This window comes from Geotrypetes seraphini, chromosome 11, assembly GCF_902459505.1.
Source record: "Geotrypetes seraphini chromosome 11, aGeoSer1.1, whole genome shotgun sequence".
Classification (NCBI taxonomy): domain Eukaryota; kingdom Metazoa; phylum Chordata; class Amphibia; order Gymnophiona; family Dermophiidae; genus Geotrypetes; species Geotrypetes seraphini.
Window position 1 is genome coordinate 37,957,544 of NC_047094.1, and position 15,085 is coordinate 37,972,628.

At 42.5% G+C, this 15,085-nt stretch overlaps 1 protein-coding gene across 1 annotated transcript in view; it reads left to right on the plus strand.

The window, feature by feature from the left end:
* Positions 1 to 15,085, plus strand: part of GRIN2A (glutamate ionotropic receptor NMDA type subunit 2A) — a 422,776-nt gene that overhangs the window by 399,276 nt on the left and 8,415 nt on the right. Inside the window, exons 12-13 of the mRNA XM_033914282.1 lie at positions 9,247 to 9,434; positions 11,056 to 11,294. Coding sequence (XP_033770173.1) covers positions 9,247 to 9,434; positions 11,056 to 11,294 — 427 coding nt within the window. The remainder of the gene's footprint in view (positions 1 to 9,246; positions 9,435 to 11,055; positions 11,295 to 15,085) is intronic.

Genomic DNA, 15,085 nt, shown 5'->3' on the forward strand with positions numbered 1-15,085 from the left:
CTCAAAACCAGTCTAGCACCTCTTCTCTGATACCAATTGCTTCTAAGCATTGTAGCAGTTTCCCATGGTCTACTAAGTCAAACGCAGAGCTCATATTGAATTGCATGAGCAGGGCGTTAAGTCTCTTACTGAACAGGAGGCGTAAGTTATCCAAGATAGCCGCAATTACTGTCTCGGTGGTGAACAAAGGTCTAAAACCTATCACCTTTTCAACCTGTTTGGCCACCTTAAGTTCATCATATATAATCACACCCAAGTCCCGCTTTTCTGTTGTGCACAAAAGTTCTTCACCCCCTAATCTGTACCATTCCTTCAGATTTTTGCAGCCCAAGTCTTAGCATTAAATTTTCGCTGCCAAATTTAAGACCATTCTTCAAGCTTCGCTATCTATCTTCATGTCTACTCTATTGCATATTTTAGTATCATCCACAAAGAGGTAAATCTTACCCGACAGCCCTTCAGCAATATTGTTTATATATATATAGTAACATCCCCTTCCTCAGAGCGATCTCCATTGACCACTACCCTCTGTCATCTTCTACTTAACCAGTTCCTGACAGCCCTTCACTTTAGGGCCCATCCTAAGAGTACTCAGTTTATTTATTAGTCGCCTGTGTGGTACACTGTCAAAGGCTTTGCTAAAATCTAAATATACTACATCTAGCACATTCCCTCTACCCAATTATCTGGTCACCCAGTCAAATAAATTAATCAGATTTGTCTGACAAGACCTACCTCTAGTGAATCCATGTTGCCTCTGGTCCTGTAATCCACAGGATTCCAGAAACTTCACTATTCTCTGTTTTAAAAGTGTTTCCATTCATTTGATTACCACAGAAGTCAGACTTAACTGGCCTTTAATTACCTACTTCTTCCTTTCTTTCACTTTTGTATAGAGGGACCACATCTGCCCTTCTCCAGTCCTCCGGTACCACTCCTGACTCTAGAGAAGCATTGAAAAGGTTAGTCAGCAGAGGTACCAGAACTTCCCTAAGTTCCTTCAGTACCCTCGGATGCACACCATCCTGCCCCATCACTTTGTCAACCTTTAATTTAGCAAGCTCCTCATGAACATACCCCTCTGAAAATCGATCGGGGTTTACCACTCCACCATTCCGGTGTCAGGTCAAAAGCGTGCCGGGACAAAGGCGCAAGCAGACAACTGAGCGCAGCGCGGAGGCGCACGCCAAAGAAAAAGACTTTTTTTAGGGGCTACGACAGGGGGTGTGGGGGGGAACCCCCCCACTTTACTTAATACAGATCGCGCCGCATTGTGGGGGTGTTGTTGGGGAGTTTGGGGGGTTGTAACCCCCCCACATTTTACTGAAAACTTAACTTTTTTCCTGTTTTTAGGGAAAAAGTTACATTTTCACTAAAATGTGGGGGGTTACAACCCCCCAAATCCCCCACAACGCCGCCGTGATATGTATTAAGTAAAATGGGGGGGCTCCCCAACAAAAACCCCTGTCGCAGCCCCTAAAAACAGTCTTTTTCTTTGGCGCGTGACTCCATCTTGTGCTCAGTTGTCGGCGCGCGCCTTTGTCTTCCGCGTTACTGTCTATGAACCCACCATCCCTATTCACATTTGTCTTCAGCCATGAACACAGTACAGAAATATTTGTTAAGCAATTCAGCCTTTTCTTTATCAGCTTCTACATATTCTTCCCTTTTGAATCTCACAATGCCACTTTTGTACTTCTTCCTATCACTGATATATCTAAAAAATGTTTTGTCTCCCCATTATACCTTGCCAGCTATTTTTTTTCTTCCATTTGTATCTTTGCATTCCTGATTTCTTGACCAGCCTCTCTTAACTTTTCCAGATATTTTTGCCTGTCTTCCTCTTTCTGTGATCTTTTGTAGTTTATGAAAGCTACCCTCCCAACAATGGAACAGGTTGATGGGGGACGGGGTGTGGAATGGGGCACAACTCGGGTGGAACTGAGAGGGGACAGGTGCAACCGGACAGGCCTGTGTGCGGAGGCCTGAGTCTGAATTTTTGTTACAGAAAATCTGGGAGGGCATTTGAGGACCCAAATGTGCTGGAATGCACTTAAGAGGTGTAGGAGCTCTCTGCTTCTCTCCCAGCACTCAGCCTACCTCTCTTCCCTTGGCTGTTGGCAATGTGAGAACAGGTACTTCCTGTGAAACATAGGTTGTGCCTGCTCAGGCATTATAGCACTGTGCTAGCAGCCAGAGGTAGAGGAGGTTGGGGTGTGACACTGGGGCTCAGAAAAGGGGGCAGATGCTGGAACTTGCCTGTGGGGCATGATAGGTAAAGGACGTTGCGGTAGTCTAGTAGTTACAGGACTAGGGACTGGACCAGGAGTTGGAATTGCTTTCTGTCGAAGAATTTTCATATTTGTCATAAGTTCCACATGACTGCGAAGGATTTCTGGACTGTCTTGTTGATTTGATTATATTGATCTTGTAGCCAGCAATTTTACATAATGTAGTTTGATAGAAATATATTCAACAAATAATCTGATAATTTCTGTGGTGTGACATGGTGCGGAAAGTACGTGATAGCCTGTAAATTTAGTGCTTTGTGCATTTCTACCAATTTTATTTTTCTCTATTGACTGTTGGTTGGATGGATTCATATAATATATAGTTTCATTTCACTAAGGAAGTAAGTACTTTGATTTCAGATTTCAATTTTCTAATTGCTTTAGTGCAGTGATTTATATTACTTCTCACCAGTAACACAGTAAAAAGAAATTGTACTTAATTACTTTAGCTCAATATTTATTGAAATGTAGCTTATTAGGAACGTCATGAATTCAGGCAATAATATCCTGATATTGCAAGTGACAATCAAGAGGTGTCATCTCTGAACACCTTACTGCTAATTCCTCACATTGTAAATGTCAAGGCCCTGATGCTCAAAGCTTACTGTGCCATTAAGGTTTGATTTAGACTAGCGTGCAAGCTATTTCAGCCTCTGATGCACAAAAGGGTTCTGTGTGGCTTGCACCGTTTGCAGTAGCAAACGCACAACAGTGAGCTCATTAGTATTAAAATGAGCTCTCTGTGTAACGCACCAAGAGGAGCGCCTACCTTTTTAGCGTGAAAAAATTTTCCAGCAGGTCTGGAGCTCGAAGTAACTTGAAAGTGACTTCTTGTGGGGCAGTCTGCTAGCATTTTTAAAAGTCGCACATGTATGGAATGTCTGGCCCTGTGCGTGTTTTGTATGCATGCCAGCTGTGTCTAAAGTCGCCGTGAACTCCCCAAAAAAGTTCCAAACTGCTGCCATAGCAAGAGGCTTCAGCTGCAACTCTTTGATGTTTTTTGTTTTTTTGTTATTTCTTGTGCCCTTGCTGCTGCTTCTGCCATGTTTGGAGGTCCAGGGATCACCACTCGATTCTTGTTTTTTTTTCATGTGTTGGTTTTTTTTTTTTTTTAGATCTTTATTGATTTTCAAACTTTGACAGTGCACTACAATTAATTGAACATAAAATACTGTATAAAAACGCACTATTAACTACACAAGTAATACATAAATTAATTATTTTCTCCGACCCTCCTCCCAATTATTAATACAATAAGACATATGATGTGATTACAATATTATAATTAAGTAATTTTAATCTTCAAAATACATTTCCCTCCCCCCACCCACCCCACCCTGAATGTGTAAGGAAATCTAAGAAAAGGAGAGATACATGACCCTTATTGCGAAGTAACAAATGTATTGTGTGCAGAAGCCAGGCATGTTCCGCCACCTTTTACTGCCAGTACTCAACATTAACGATGTGCCTATTATTTGCATGTTGTTAGTGTTAAGTAGAGTTACCAGATTTTCCTTCAGGAAAATCCAGACCCATGGCCACGCCCCCCCAGGACCGCCCAGTTCCGCCTCTGTCTCGCCCTCTTCCGCCCCACCCCCAGCCCCGCTCCCACACAGCATGTGCGGATGCCTCTTCCTGATGCGATTATGTCGCGAAGCTTTTCAAAACCCGGATGTAGTACCGGGTTTTGAAAAGCCATCCGGACCCCCCGGTCATGTCCTCAAAAGGAGGACATGTCCGAGGAAATCCATATGTCTGGTAACCTTAGTGTTAAGCATCACCCAGTACTTTACAATTGCTGTAAAACCAGTGTTTTCCACTGCAGTGTCAGAGTTCTCTGCATCTGGCCCTTAGATAGAAATCAAATACAGGGCCTGACTTTAGTTTTCCTCAATTGACTGAGAGACATAAAGTCAACAGAGGGAGGATACATATTGCCTTCATCAGCAGAATGCCAATTATTACCATTTAGTTGCAAGAGTACCGATATTCAGCTAGCAGTAATCAGTGTTTTGCTGACCGCCACCAGCATTTTACCTGGAAATTCAATGCCAGGCTAAGTCTTTGCTCCAGCATTGGATTTCTGGGTGTATGGAGCCAGCCAAAATATAGCTGGTTAAATGCAATATGCATCACTTAAACAGCTATACAGACCTGCATAAAGATAAGACTGCCTTTTATGTGGTCCGATTTGTGTAGTTAACCTTAATCATTTAAATGCCAGCTCTGCCCTGGAATGCCCCCAGAGTAGCTGGTTTCGACTTGGGCACTAACCAGGCCCTAACAGATACAAAATAGTTCTGTCCCGATGATCTCACTGTTGAAGTCATTGGCACAAAACCATTTGTGTGTCTTATCAATCCTGTTCTCTACAGATACCATCTGTTGTATGCTCTCGAATAACATAAGGTCACTCTTTCTGGCAATTTCATTTGATATATGCCACCCTCTCCCCCTTCTCCCTCTTGGTTTCATGTTAGTCTTGTTTAGCCTGTGAATTCCCCTCAATTTTAATAGAGTACTTTGTATTCTTTTATTCTATTTACTCTGTCGTAAACCATCTAGATATTTGTGATAGATGGTATATCAAGAAACTATTACCGTGTTTCCCTGCATATAAGCCGCCCCTCTGCATAGGCCACAGAAAAGGATGGCTTATGTTTAAAAACTGGAAGATAAGCCGCCCCATGGTATTAGCCATGGCTTATCTTCCAGTACCTCCCCTGACTTTTAAAATCTCCCCCCCCACCCCCCCACTGGGCCCCCTGGATGGCGTATGGCGAATCTCCAGCAGTGCAGGACAGCCAAAATCTCTTTGGCATATGGCCTGCCCCTGCACCATCCACTGAATGGCTGACATCAGCTGGACCGACGAAGACACTGGCAACCGGCAATACAACGTGCCTGACTGCGCTCTGAAAGTCCATACAAAAATATAAAAATAAGAAATTAATATCATACATCTGTGGCTCCAGTATTTGTGAATTTGGGCTTCAACGTTTTGATAAATTCTAATGGTCTATTGTGAGATGCAATATAATTGAGTATCATACTTTTTCCATGAAAGACATAGGAGTTCAAGCACTAAGCTTACTGCCGGCAGTAAGGCTTTTTAGTGTGCTCACACAACAGTGTGCTATGTACTTAGGCAATGATTATATAAAGCACTTTTCAAGTGCTTTACATGAGGAAGATGGCTATTTCAAAATTCCTTGGGTGTGTACACACATGTGAATATGTGTACCAACAAAATCAGGTGAAGGGCAAATCTGTAAAGGGTGTCTAAATTTAGATGCCAATTGCTTGTATCAATTTATAGACATGTGAAAGATGTCACATATTGGAACTGTTCTAGAACACTGATAAGCTTGTTGCATGGTGGGTAACAGCAAAAGGGCTGTACCAGTGAGTGGAGCATGGCTGAATCATGGGCGCTCTCCCTACCAATGCTCACACCGTATCGAATATTATTAGATGAATATGTATACTCTAGAGGAGAGGAGGGACAGGGGAGATGTGGTACAGATGTTTAAATACTGGAAAGGTATTAATAGAGAAACAAATCTTTTCCAGAGAAAGGAAAATGGTGTAACTACAAGACATGAATTGAAGTTGTGGGGCGGAAGACATAAGAGTAATGTCAGGAAATTCTTTTTCCACAGAGATTGTGGTCAACGCCAGGAATGCCCTTCCAAGGGAGGTGGTAGAGATGAAAATGGTTATGGAATTCAAAAAAGGTGTAGGATGAACACAGATGATTTCTAATTAAAAAATGAATGGAGTAAGCTACAAAATTTAAATGGTTGCATGTGTGTTTGATGTGTTGAGTGGTGCTTAGATGGCGACTCCAGCTGTGAAGAACTAAGGCTGGTACTGGGCAGGCTTGTACAGTCTGTGTACTGCAGTGGCATAGCCACACAGGGGTCTTGGGGGGGCCTAGGCCCCACCCCCACACACTTTGGGCTCAGGCCCCCTTCAGAACTCTAGCACCCTCTTTTATCTTGCTGACAGGGATGCTGAGCCCAGCCAGCCAAATAACTGCAGTGCCGCCACTCCCTGCTATTTCTTTCCTGCTCCGAGCGTGCCGGAACTTCTCGTGTAACTTTGTATTTCCCCCTTCAAATGAAAATTATATAACAATTGTGACCCCTGTATTTAATTAGCAGCATTCATACATATAGGTCTGCAAGATGGCTGGCATACATGTATAAGTTGTGAAATACTAAGTTACACAAGTGTCGGCGTTCAATGTAAGGACCTCCAGCGCCTTCAGCTAATCCGAAACTCCTCGATAATGTTGATCACAGGGGCCAAAAAATGTGACCATCTAACTCCACTCGTTATATTAGCACATTGGTTCCTTGCAACTCACAGACTGACCTACAAAATTCTGCTGTTGGTGCTTAAAACCCATCAATCCCGATCTCCACCCTATCTCAATCAGTTACTGGTACCATTCTTACCGTCCCGTAATCCTTGATCTTTACAACAGAATCTGCTTTTTCTCCCTACTACAAGACATATTACATATGAATCTACTTGAAGTAGCATTTTTTTTTTCAGCGACAGGTCCCTCATTATGAAATGCACTCTCCTCTCATATTCAACTGCAATCATTGTTAGAAAGATTCAGATCTGCCCTCAAAACATGTCTGTGCAAAGACGCCTTTGATTAATGGCTCTTTTCCCAATTGGTTTCTCTCCCTTCCTTCGCCCACCTCTGGTTAGCAGCTGAGACAGTAGCCTGTAATGAATGCTAACTTCTGTTGTCTCTCTTTGTCCTATCATTTATTGGAGTTCCTTTTTCTTTCCTCTATATCTGTCCTTGCCATCATCTCCCTCTGTCTAGCTTATTTATTCATGTATAAACTGCCCAGATGCATCGTGATGGGCGATATATCAAATCTTAATCTTGAAACACAGGTAACTTGCCGCATTGATTTTTCTTTCCACATTTATAATTGTAAGATGGATGCTCCCTCTACACATGCCATTACATACATATGCAACTCTCTTCTATATTTTAAAAGAGACACTACATCGGCAGATCCTTTTCTAAAATACCACTAGAACTGGACATATCCTGACTTCGATGACTCAATTTCATTTTCATAGTCTTATTTGATGCGGTTTGGAGAAGCCAACATTTTTTTTTTTTTTTTGCAATCAAGCAATAAGTACCTTTTGTTGCATGGGTTCTACGAGGGGCCGCTGAAAAGTTCTCAGCCCAACCAAGAAAAGAATGACATGGAGCCATGAAACTTATACTTTTCTTGACACTTTTTATTTCTATAATATGAAATGAAAAGTGTCAAAGTGTGGAATAACTTGTAAACTTCATGGCTCCATGTCATTCTCTTCTTGGGTTGAGAACTTTTCGGCAGCCCCTCGTACTTTACAGTATACTACTTTTGGTTTTAGTCGTGTTCTTCTTTCAGCTTCAGGATCAATGTGCGGTGGCAGCAAAAAAAGCAAACAGGATGCTAGGAATTATTTAAAAAGGGATGGTTAACAAGGCTAAGAATGTTATAATGCCCCTGTATCGCTCCTTGGTGCAACCTCATCTGGAGTATTGCGTTCAATTCTGGTCTCCTTATCTCAAGAAAGATATAGTGGCACTAGAAAAGTTTCAAAGAAGAGCAACCAAGATGGTAAAGGAGATGGAACTCCGTTCGTAAGAGGAAAGACTAAAATGGTTAGAGCTCTTCAGCTTGGAAAAGAGGCAGCTGGGGGCGAGATATGATTGAAGTCTACAAAATCCTGAGTGGGGTAGAACGGGTACAAGTGGATCGATTTTTCACTCCATCAAAAATTACAAAGACTAGGGGACATTCGATGAAGTTATAGGGAAATATTTTTTAAACCAATAGGAGAAATTTTTTTTTCACCAGAGGTTGTGTTAAGAGTGCATAGCGTAGCTGGTTTTAAGAAAGGTTTGGATAAGTTCCTGGAGGAAAAGTCCATAGTCTGTTATTGAGAAAAATATAGGGAAGGCACTGCTTGCCCTGGATCGGTAGCATGGAATATTGCTACCCCTTGGGTTTGGCCAGGTACTAGTGACCTGGATTGGCCTCCGTGAGAATGGGCTACTGGGCTTAATGGACCATTGGTCTGACCCAGTAAGGCTATTCTTATGTTCTTGTGGTCCTTCTCATTCTCTACCAGCAGGGTAATATTATCTGCGTATCTCAGATTGCTGATGGTTCTTCCACCTATTTTCACCTCAACACTCGAATCATCTAAGTCCAGCTTCCTCATGATTACTTCTGCAATGAGGTTGAAATGAAAAGGAGAGAGGATGCATTCTGTCTAAAATGGGTGTTTAGACATTACAGTGTTTAAAATGGTGTTTTAACCTATGATGGAGAAATGTTGAGTATGAGCTAATAAACCTTCAAAAGAATAATTCTGTGAGGTTTCCTCTAATTTATATAAATAAATTATAGAAACATCAAGCAAAAGATTTTTAAAAAATCACTGTTACTTAACTGCATCTTGTATGGCATTGATGAAGATCAAATGCTATAGGAGTCTACTCCCAAAATATGTATGAGCATGAATGCATCCACAATAAAACTGCTCATTAAAAAAAAAAAAAAAAAAAAAAAAAGAGCAAGCTGAAAATTAGTAGACAGCACTCTTGTGACAACATCCTTGATAATCCTAGGGAAATAAATCTTAGAAGATCCTCTCGTAGTGCAAGCTTGAAAGATAATGGAAGGTTTATAGAGGAAAATCCTTATGCCTTGGGACAGGTATAAATTTGTATGAGAGCCTTTGTATGCTTATAGGGTTTAGTTTGGGGATTTTGTTTTATAAAGGCATATGTGGCCTTCTTACTAACTGCAATTTGCGTGTTGCATTTCATCGAATCTTAGTTAAGACAAAACTATTCAGATCATTACTGTTTTCTAACTAATCTGTTATATAATGTCATTTTTTTTTTAAATTTCAGGAAGCTGGATGCCTTCATTTATGATGCAGCAGTGCTGAACTACATGGCTGGAAGAGATGAAGGCTGCAAGCTGGTAACAATAGGAAGTGGATATGTGTTTGCCACCACAGGCTATGGAATAGCACTCCAGAAGGGTTCACGGTGGAAGCGGCCAATTGACCTAGCCCTCCTCCAGTTTGTTGGCGATGGTAGGATAAATGTTATTCATGTTTATCTTTTGTTATAGGAGAAACATTTAACAACTTCTTCCTGCCTTTCATGAGCCATTGTTTTACTATGGTTTCTGGTAAGTGGGCTTTATTGGGTCGCTAATGATTACCTTCCAAATTCATCACTGATATTGCTGTTCTGATGGGCTTTAGTCAGTGGCATGTATGCATGCCGAATCCATAGGGAGAGGCATGGTCAGTAGGAAAAAGAAGGTATTGATGCCCCTGTATAAGACTTTGGTGAGACCACATTTAGAATATTGTGTACAATTCTGGAGGCTACACCTTTAAAAAATATAAACAGGATGGAGTCTGTCCAGAGGAAGGCTTCTAAAATGGTCTTCGTCGTAAGGCGTATGGGGACAGACTTAAAGATCTCAATCTGTGTGGCTAGTCTAATAAGACTGCTGGCCTCCAGATGCACGAATGACTTGATTTTCTGCGTTTTTCCCTTGGGACTTTTAGGGTGGGGGGAGGGGAATGGCCCTTATTGCAAAACATCCAAAATTTGATTTAGTTGTCATATGGAAAATGCCCCTCCATGTCATAATATGTATTTTTTATTCAACATGTTTACCAGTTTTTTGTGGCACGACTGCAGCCAAATAAACTTGAAGGTACAGAATAATGATGCACCTGAGGAGAGCATCTAGGTCAGGTTTTGTGACTCCATTTGGAGTCCTGACCCACAGTTTGGGAAATTTTGGCTAAGCCAACCTTGAATTTGTATATGCTACAGTGAGTCCAGTGTATAACAAATCAAAGACCAACCAGAAACCACAAAACATTTTTGGTTAGTTTCACACATTTTAATAGTGATTTTTTTTTTTTTTCAGTGCACACATACAGGCAATTTTATATCTGCACAGAAAGGTGGTATATCAAGAATTTAAGTACCTGGTGGTCCAGCAGGAGGTCGGTGGGGACCAAAACATGACCCTCCTCCCCTTTGCTGCAGCTCAGCAACATGGCTGCCATAACCTCTCGTGGCAGCTCACGGTATTTTTTTTGTAGTACCACAAGCTGCCACGAGAGGTAGTGGCAGCCATTATGCTGAGCTGCAACAAAGGGGAGGGAACCACATGGTGCTGGTCCACCAGGTGCTTAGGTAGGCCCAGGGGACCTATCTAGACAATGGGGAGGGGCTCTTCAGGGGGATTCCTACAGCCTGAGGGGGATGGGCAGGGGGAAATGTTCAGAAGAGGGTTGGGGGGAGAGCAAAGGGAGTCTGTCAGGGGTTGGGTGGATTTTTTTAGTTTATTTCTGTACTTTAAAAAAAACAAACAACAACATATACAGCCAGCCCGATATTCAAGCGGGTTCGAATATCTTTTATGCAGCCCTGACTGAATATCGGCCAGGCTGCATAAGCTTTGTGCGGCCTGGCCACCCAAACTTATACAGTGATATTCTGTACCAGTGCCCCCCCCCCCTACCCCCCCTTGCTACGCCACTGGTTCTACTCCTACATGAATTTTGTTTTGGAAAAAAAGACAACTTTGATTTCTTATCACTATTTCCTGTTTTACTAAAATTTCTACCTGGGGAAACTGCAGATCTGTGTTTCTCAAATTCTGATGAGATAGCCTCTTTTTTTCAGGTGAGATGGAGGAGCTGGAAACACTGTGGCTGACGGGAATCTGCCACACAGAGAAAAATGAAGTGATGAGCAGTCAGCTGGACATCGATAACATGGCCGGTGTATTCTATATGCTGGCTGCAGCCATGGCACTCAGCCTTATAACCTTCATCTGGGAGCATTTATTTTATTGGAAACTCCGATTCTGCTTTACGGGTGTCTGTTCGGGGAAACCAGGATTGCTGTTCTCAATCAGCAGGGTCTGTATAACTTAACTATTTCTCTTACCATGACTAATAACAGTGCTTTCTTGTTATCTGTTAGCAGACTCCTCCTTGGTACAATAAACCAAGACAGGCTAAACCTTTTTATTTTCTATAAAAACAGCCAACAGAAGAGAGGGAATCTAAAGTACACAGGACAAAGCAGCAAAAATGTGCAAAGGGCCTTCTAAATTGGCATAGCAAGCATACCTTGGCTGTTCACTCTCCAACCTGAAGAAACTCCAGTCCATTCAGAATACTGCCATTAGGTTTATTATGCCATTCTGAAAATCTGATCATCTCTTCCCATTACTTCAACACCATCACTGGCTTCCAGTTGAAAAACATATAATATTCAAGTTACTGGTCCTGACATTTAGGCATGTTATATGGGCCTACCTGACTATTTATCAGTCCTCATTATTACCTACCCACATCCTTGGCTCCTCTGCTTCATTAATGACCTTCGTTTGGTTCTTCCAAATGCTAAATTGGCACAGCTTGAATTTACTAGACACTATGCCTTCTACTTTGCTGCCCCTCCCTGCCGGAACTTCCTTTCTCTTTATATCCACACTGAATTGCCATATAAAAGCTTTAAGGTTGCTTTGAAAACATGGCACTTTAATTTAGCATAGAATTTTAATAAGGATCCTGCTTAGGTTTGTTTTCACTTGACCCACTGCTATTCCCTACTACCCCCTATAACAGTAAAGACTTGGAAGGTGGGGGAATAACCAAACAATGAGCATCCAGAGACTGGAGTGTCCAGGTCAGGGTGTAAGCAGAGATTAAATTGGAAAGGTAGGAAGGGGGTCTCAGAATGGAGCACCTTATGAGCAAGGCAAAGTAATTTAAAGTCTATATGATGATAACCAGGTAGCCAGTGAAGGTCTCTCAAAAAAGGAGTGCAATGTTCAAAACAATTAGCACTGAAAAGAAACCGAGCTGCAGTGTTATGTAATGTTGGTAAACGCTTAAGTTCTCTCTGTGTGAGAAAAGCGTTGGTCTAAAAGATGTTTCAAAGGTTGAAGATGAAGTAAAGTGTGAAAACCTGATTTTAGAACCTTAGAAATCTGATTGTGAAAAATGAGAGATCCATTGAAGATAACGCAAATATTTGAAAGATTCAAACACTATAACTGGTGAATCAAATAATGTAGGAGTGAAAGAAGGCCAGAGGGAACAATTTGTCAGCCAGCATGCCACAGTTTTCTCTTGGTTTAAAATCAATTTATGTTGAAAAAGCAAACTTGAAATAGTTTTCAAATAGGTCTATAATTTAAGAAAGTCAGGGAACGTGAGATTAACAGGATAAACTAAAAGAATATAATCAGTGTACGAGTGCAAAATTCTTGAATCAGGGTAAACAACGGACTAAGGAAAAGATTGAAAAGTAAAGGAGGCAATAGAGAGCCCTGCAGAACACGACAGGAAAGAGATTTTACAGAGATAGCAGAGGACATCTGTACAACAAAAGAGTGATCTGATAGAAAATATGGAAACCAAGAGACAACTGTACAAGGTAGTTAATAACAATTGATGATCAACCAGGTCAAAGGCCACCAATAGATCTAAAGAAATAGGAAGTGTGACCAAGGCACACGTCCAAGGCAAGACAAATCATGGGCTGCATACGAAGGGGTTTCGTCAGTCGTAAGGCGGAAGTCATTATGCCATTGTATAGATCCATGGTGAGGCCCCACCTGGAATACTGTGTGCAATTCTGGAGGCCGCATTATCGCAAGGATGTGCTGAGACTGGAGTCGGTGCAAAGAATGGCCACCCGGATGGTCTCGGGACTCAAGGATCTACCATACGAAAAACGGCTTGACAAATTACAGCTATACTCGCTCGAGGAGCGCAGAGAGAGGGGGGACATGATCGAGACGTTCAAGTATCTTACGGGCCGCATCGAGGCGGAGGAAGATATCTTCTTTTTCAAGGGTCCCACGACAACAAGAGGGCATCCGTTGAAAATCAGGGGCGGGAAACTACGAGGTGACACCAGGAAATTCTTTTTCACTGAAAGAGTGGTTGATCGCTGGAACAGTCTTCCACTACAGGTGATTGAGGCCAGCAGCGTGCCTGATTTTAAGGCCAAATGGGATCGGCACATGGGATCTATTCACAGGGCAAAGGTAGGGGAGGGACATTAAGGTGGGCAGACTAGATGGGCCGTGGGCCCTTATCTGCCGTCTATTTCTATGTTTCTATGTTACCTGATTCAAAGAGAACATGCACCTTATGCAGAAGGGTCAAAATAGCAGTCTCTGTACTGTGGCCTCTCCAGAAACCTCATTGTTGTGGCTGTAAGGCCTGAATTTGATTAATAAATTGTTATAACTGTTCAAAAAGCCACCCGTTCTATCAATTTAGAAAGAAAATACAAATTGGAGCTAGGCCTGTAGTTATTGGGGTGGGAATGGTTACAAGAGTTGGTTTTAAGAGTTTTACAAACGAGAGATTTTTTTCCATACCTTAGGAATAAAAAGGACTCCTTTTACTAAGCTGCGTTAGGGCATTAACGCGTAGAATAGCGCACGCTGAATTAATTGCCATGCGTGCTAGACCTTAATGCCAGCATTGAGCTGGCATTAGTTCTAGCCATGTAGCGCGTGGTAATATCCTGCGTGCTCTAAAAACGCTAGCGCACCTTAGTAAAAGGTGCTAGAGAATGACACGGGGAAAAAATCTTTCCCCGTCACCGGCCCACCATCCTCTGCACCGCCCCGTCACCGCCGTTCCCTTCACCACTCCGTCACCGCCATACCTTTCACCGCCCCCGTCACCACCACTGCCATCCTATTCACCGCCCCGTCACCGTCCCCGCAGCATCCATATAAGCCTCAGTACTGCGAAACACCATGAAGACAGAAGAGAGTCCTGCCACTACTACTACTGCACTGAGAATCTGTTTCAGTGCCTCTGCCCTGTAGTAAAAACAGAACATAAAATAAATCAATTGATTTGTCCTCCCTTGCAATGACGTGTCCCCATATAGCTCGAATCAGGTCAATTGTGCACACTAAAAATGCAGGAGTATCTGGAATGTGAGTGCAGGCAGGCAGTGATACAAAAACAGCAGACACCCGACCGATTGCAGCGTTCCGCCATCTCCCTCCCTCCACCTCACCTTAGATGTATTGTAGAGTATGCCGGCTTTCTTTTTCGCCCAGCCGCACGTGCGGCTGCTCATTTGTTCAATATTCTCCTCTGACGCAACCGGAAACAGGAAGTTGCAAGAGAGGAGAAGATTGATCAACTCGAGCAGCCGAGCGTGCAGCTGGGCGAAAAAGAAAGCCGGCATACTCTACATCAGTGTTTTTCAACCTTTTTATACCCGTGGACCGGCAGAAATAAAAGAATTATTTTGTGGACCGGCAAACTACTAGGACTAAAATTTTAAAACCCTGTTTCCGCCCCATCTCCGCAAGCTCAGTCACCTCAGTAACTATAGAAAAATAGACAAATATAGTGCAAAATATAGACAGCAGTTATAAATTCTCAAAACTGACACATTTTGATCACTAAATTGAAAATAAAATCATTTTTCCTACCTTTGCTGTCTGGTGATTGATTTCATGAGTCTCTGGTTGCGTTTCCTTCTGTCTGTGTATCCTTTCTTTCTTTCTGCACTCAGGCCCAAGAATTGTCCCTTTCTATTCCCTCCCTCTTTCCTTCCTATGTCCTTAGTGCCCCCGGTGCCTCCTTCCCATGTCTTTAGTGCCCCCGTGCCTCCTTCCCATGTCTTTAGTGCCCCCAGTGCCTCCTTCCCATGTCCTTAG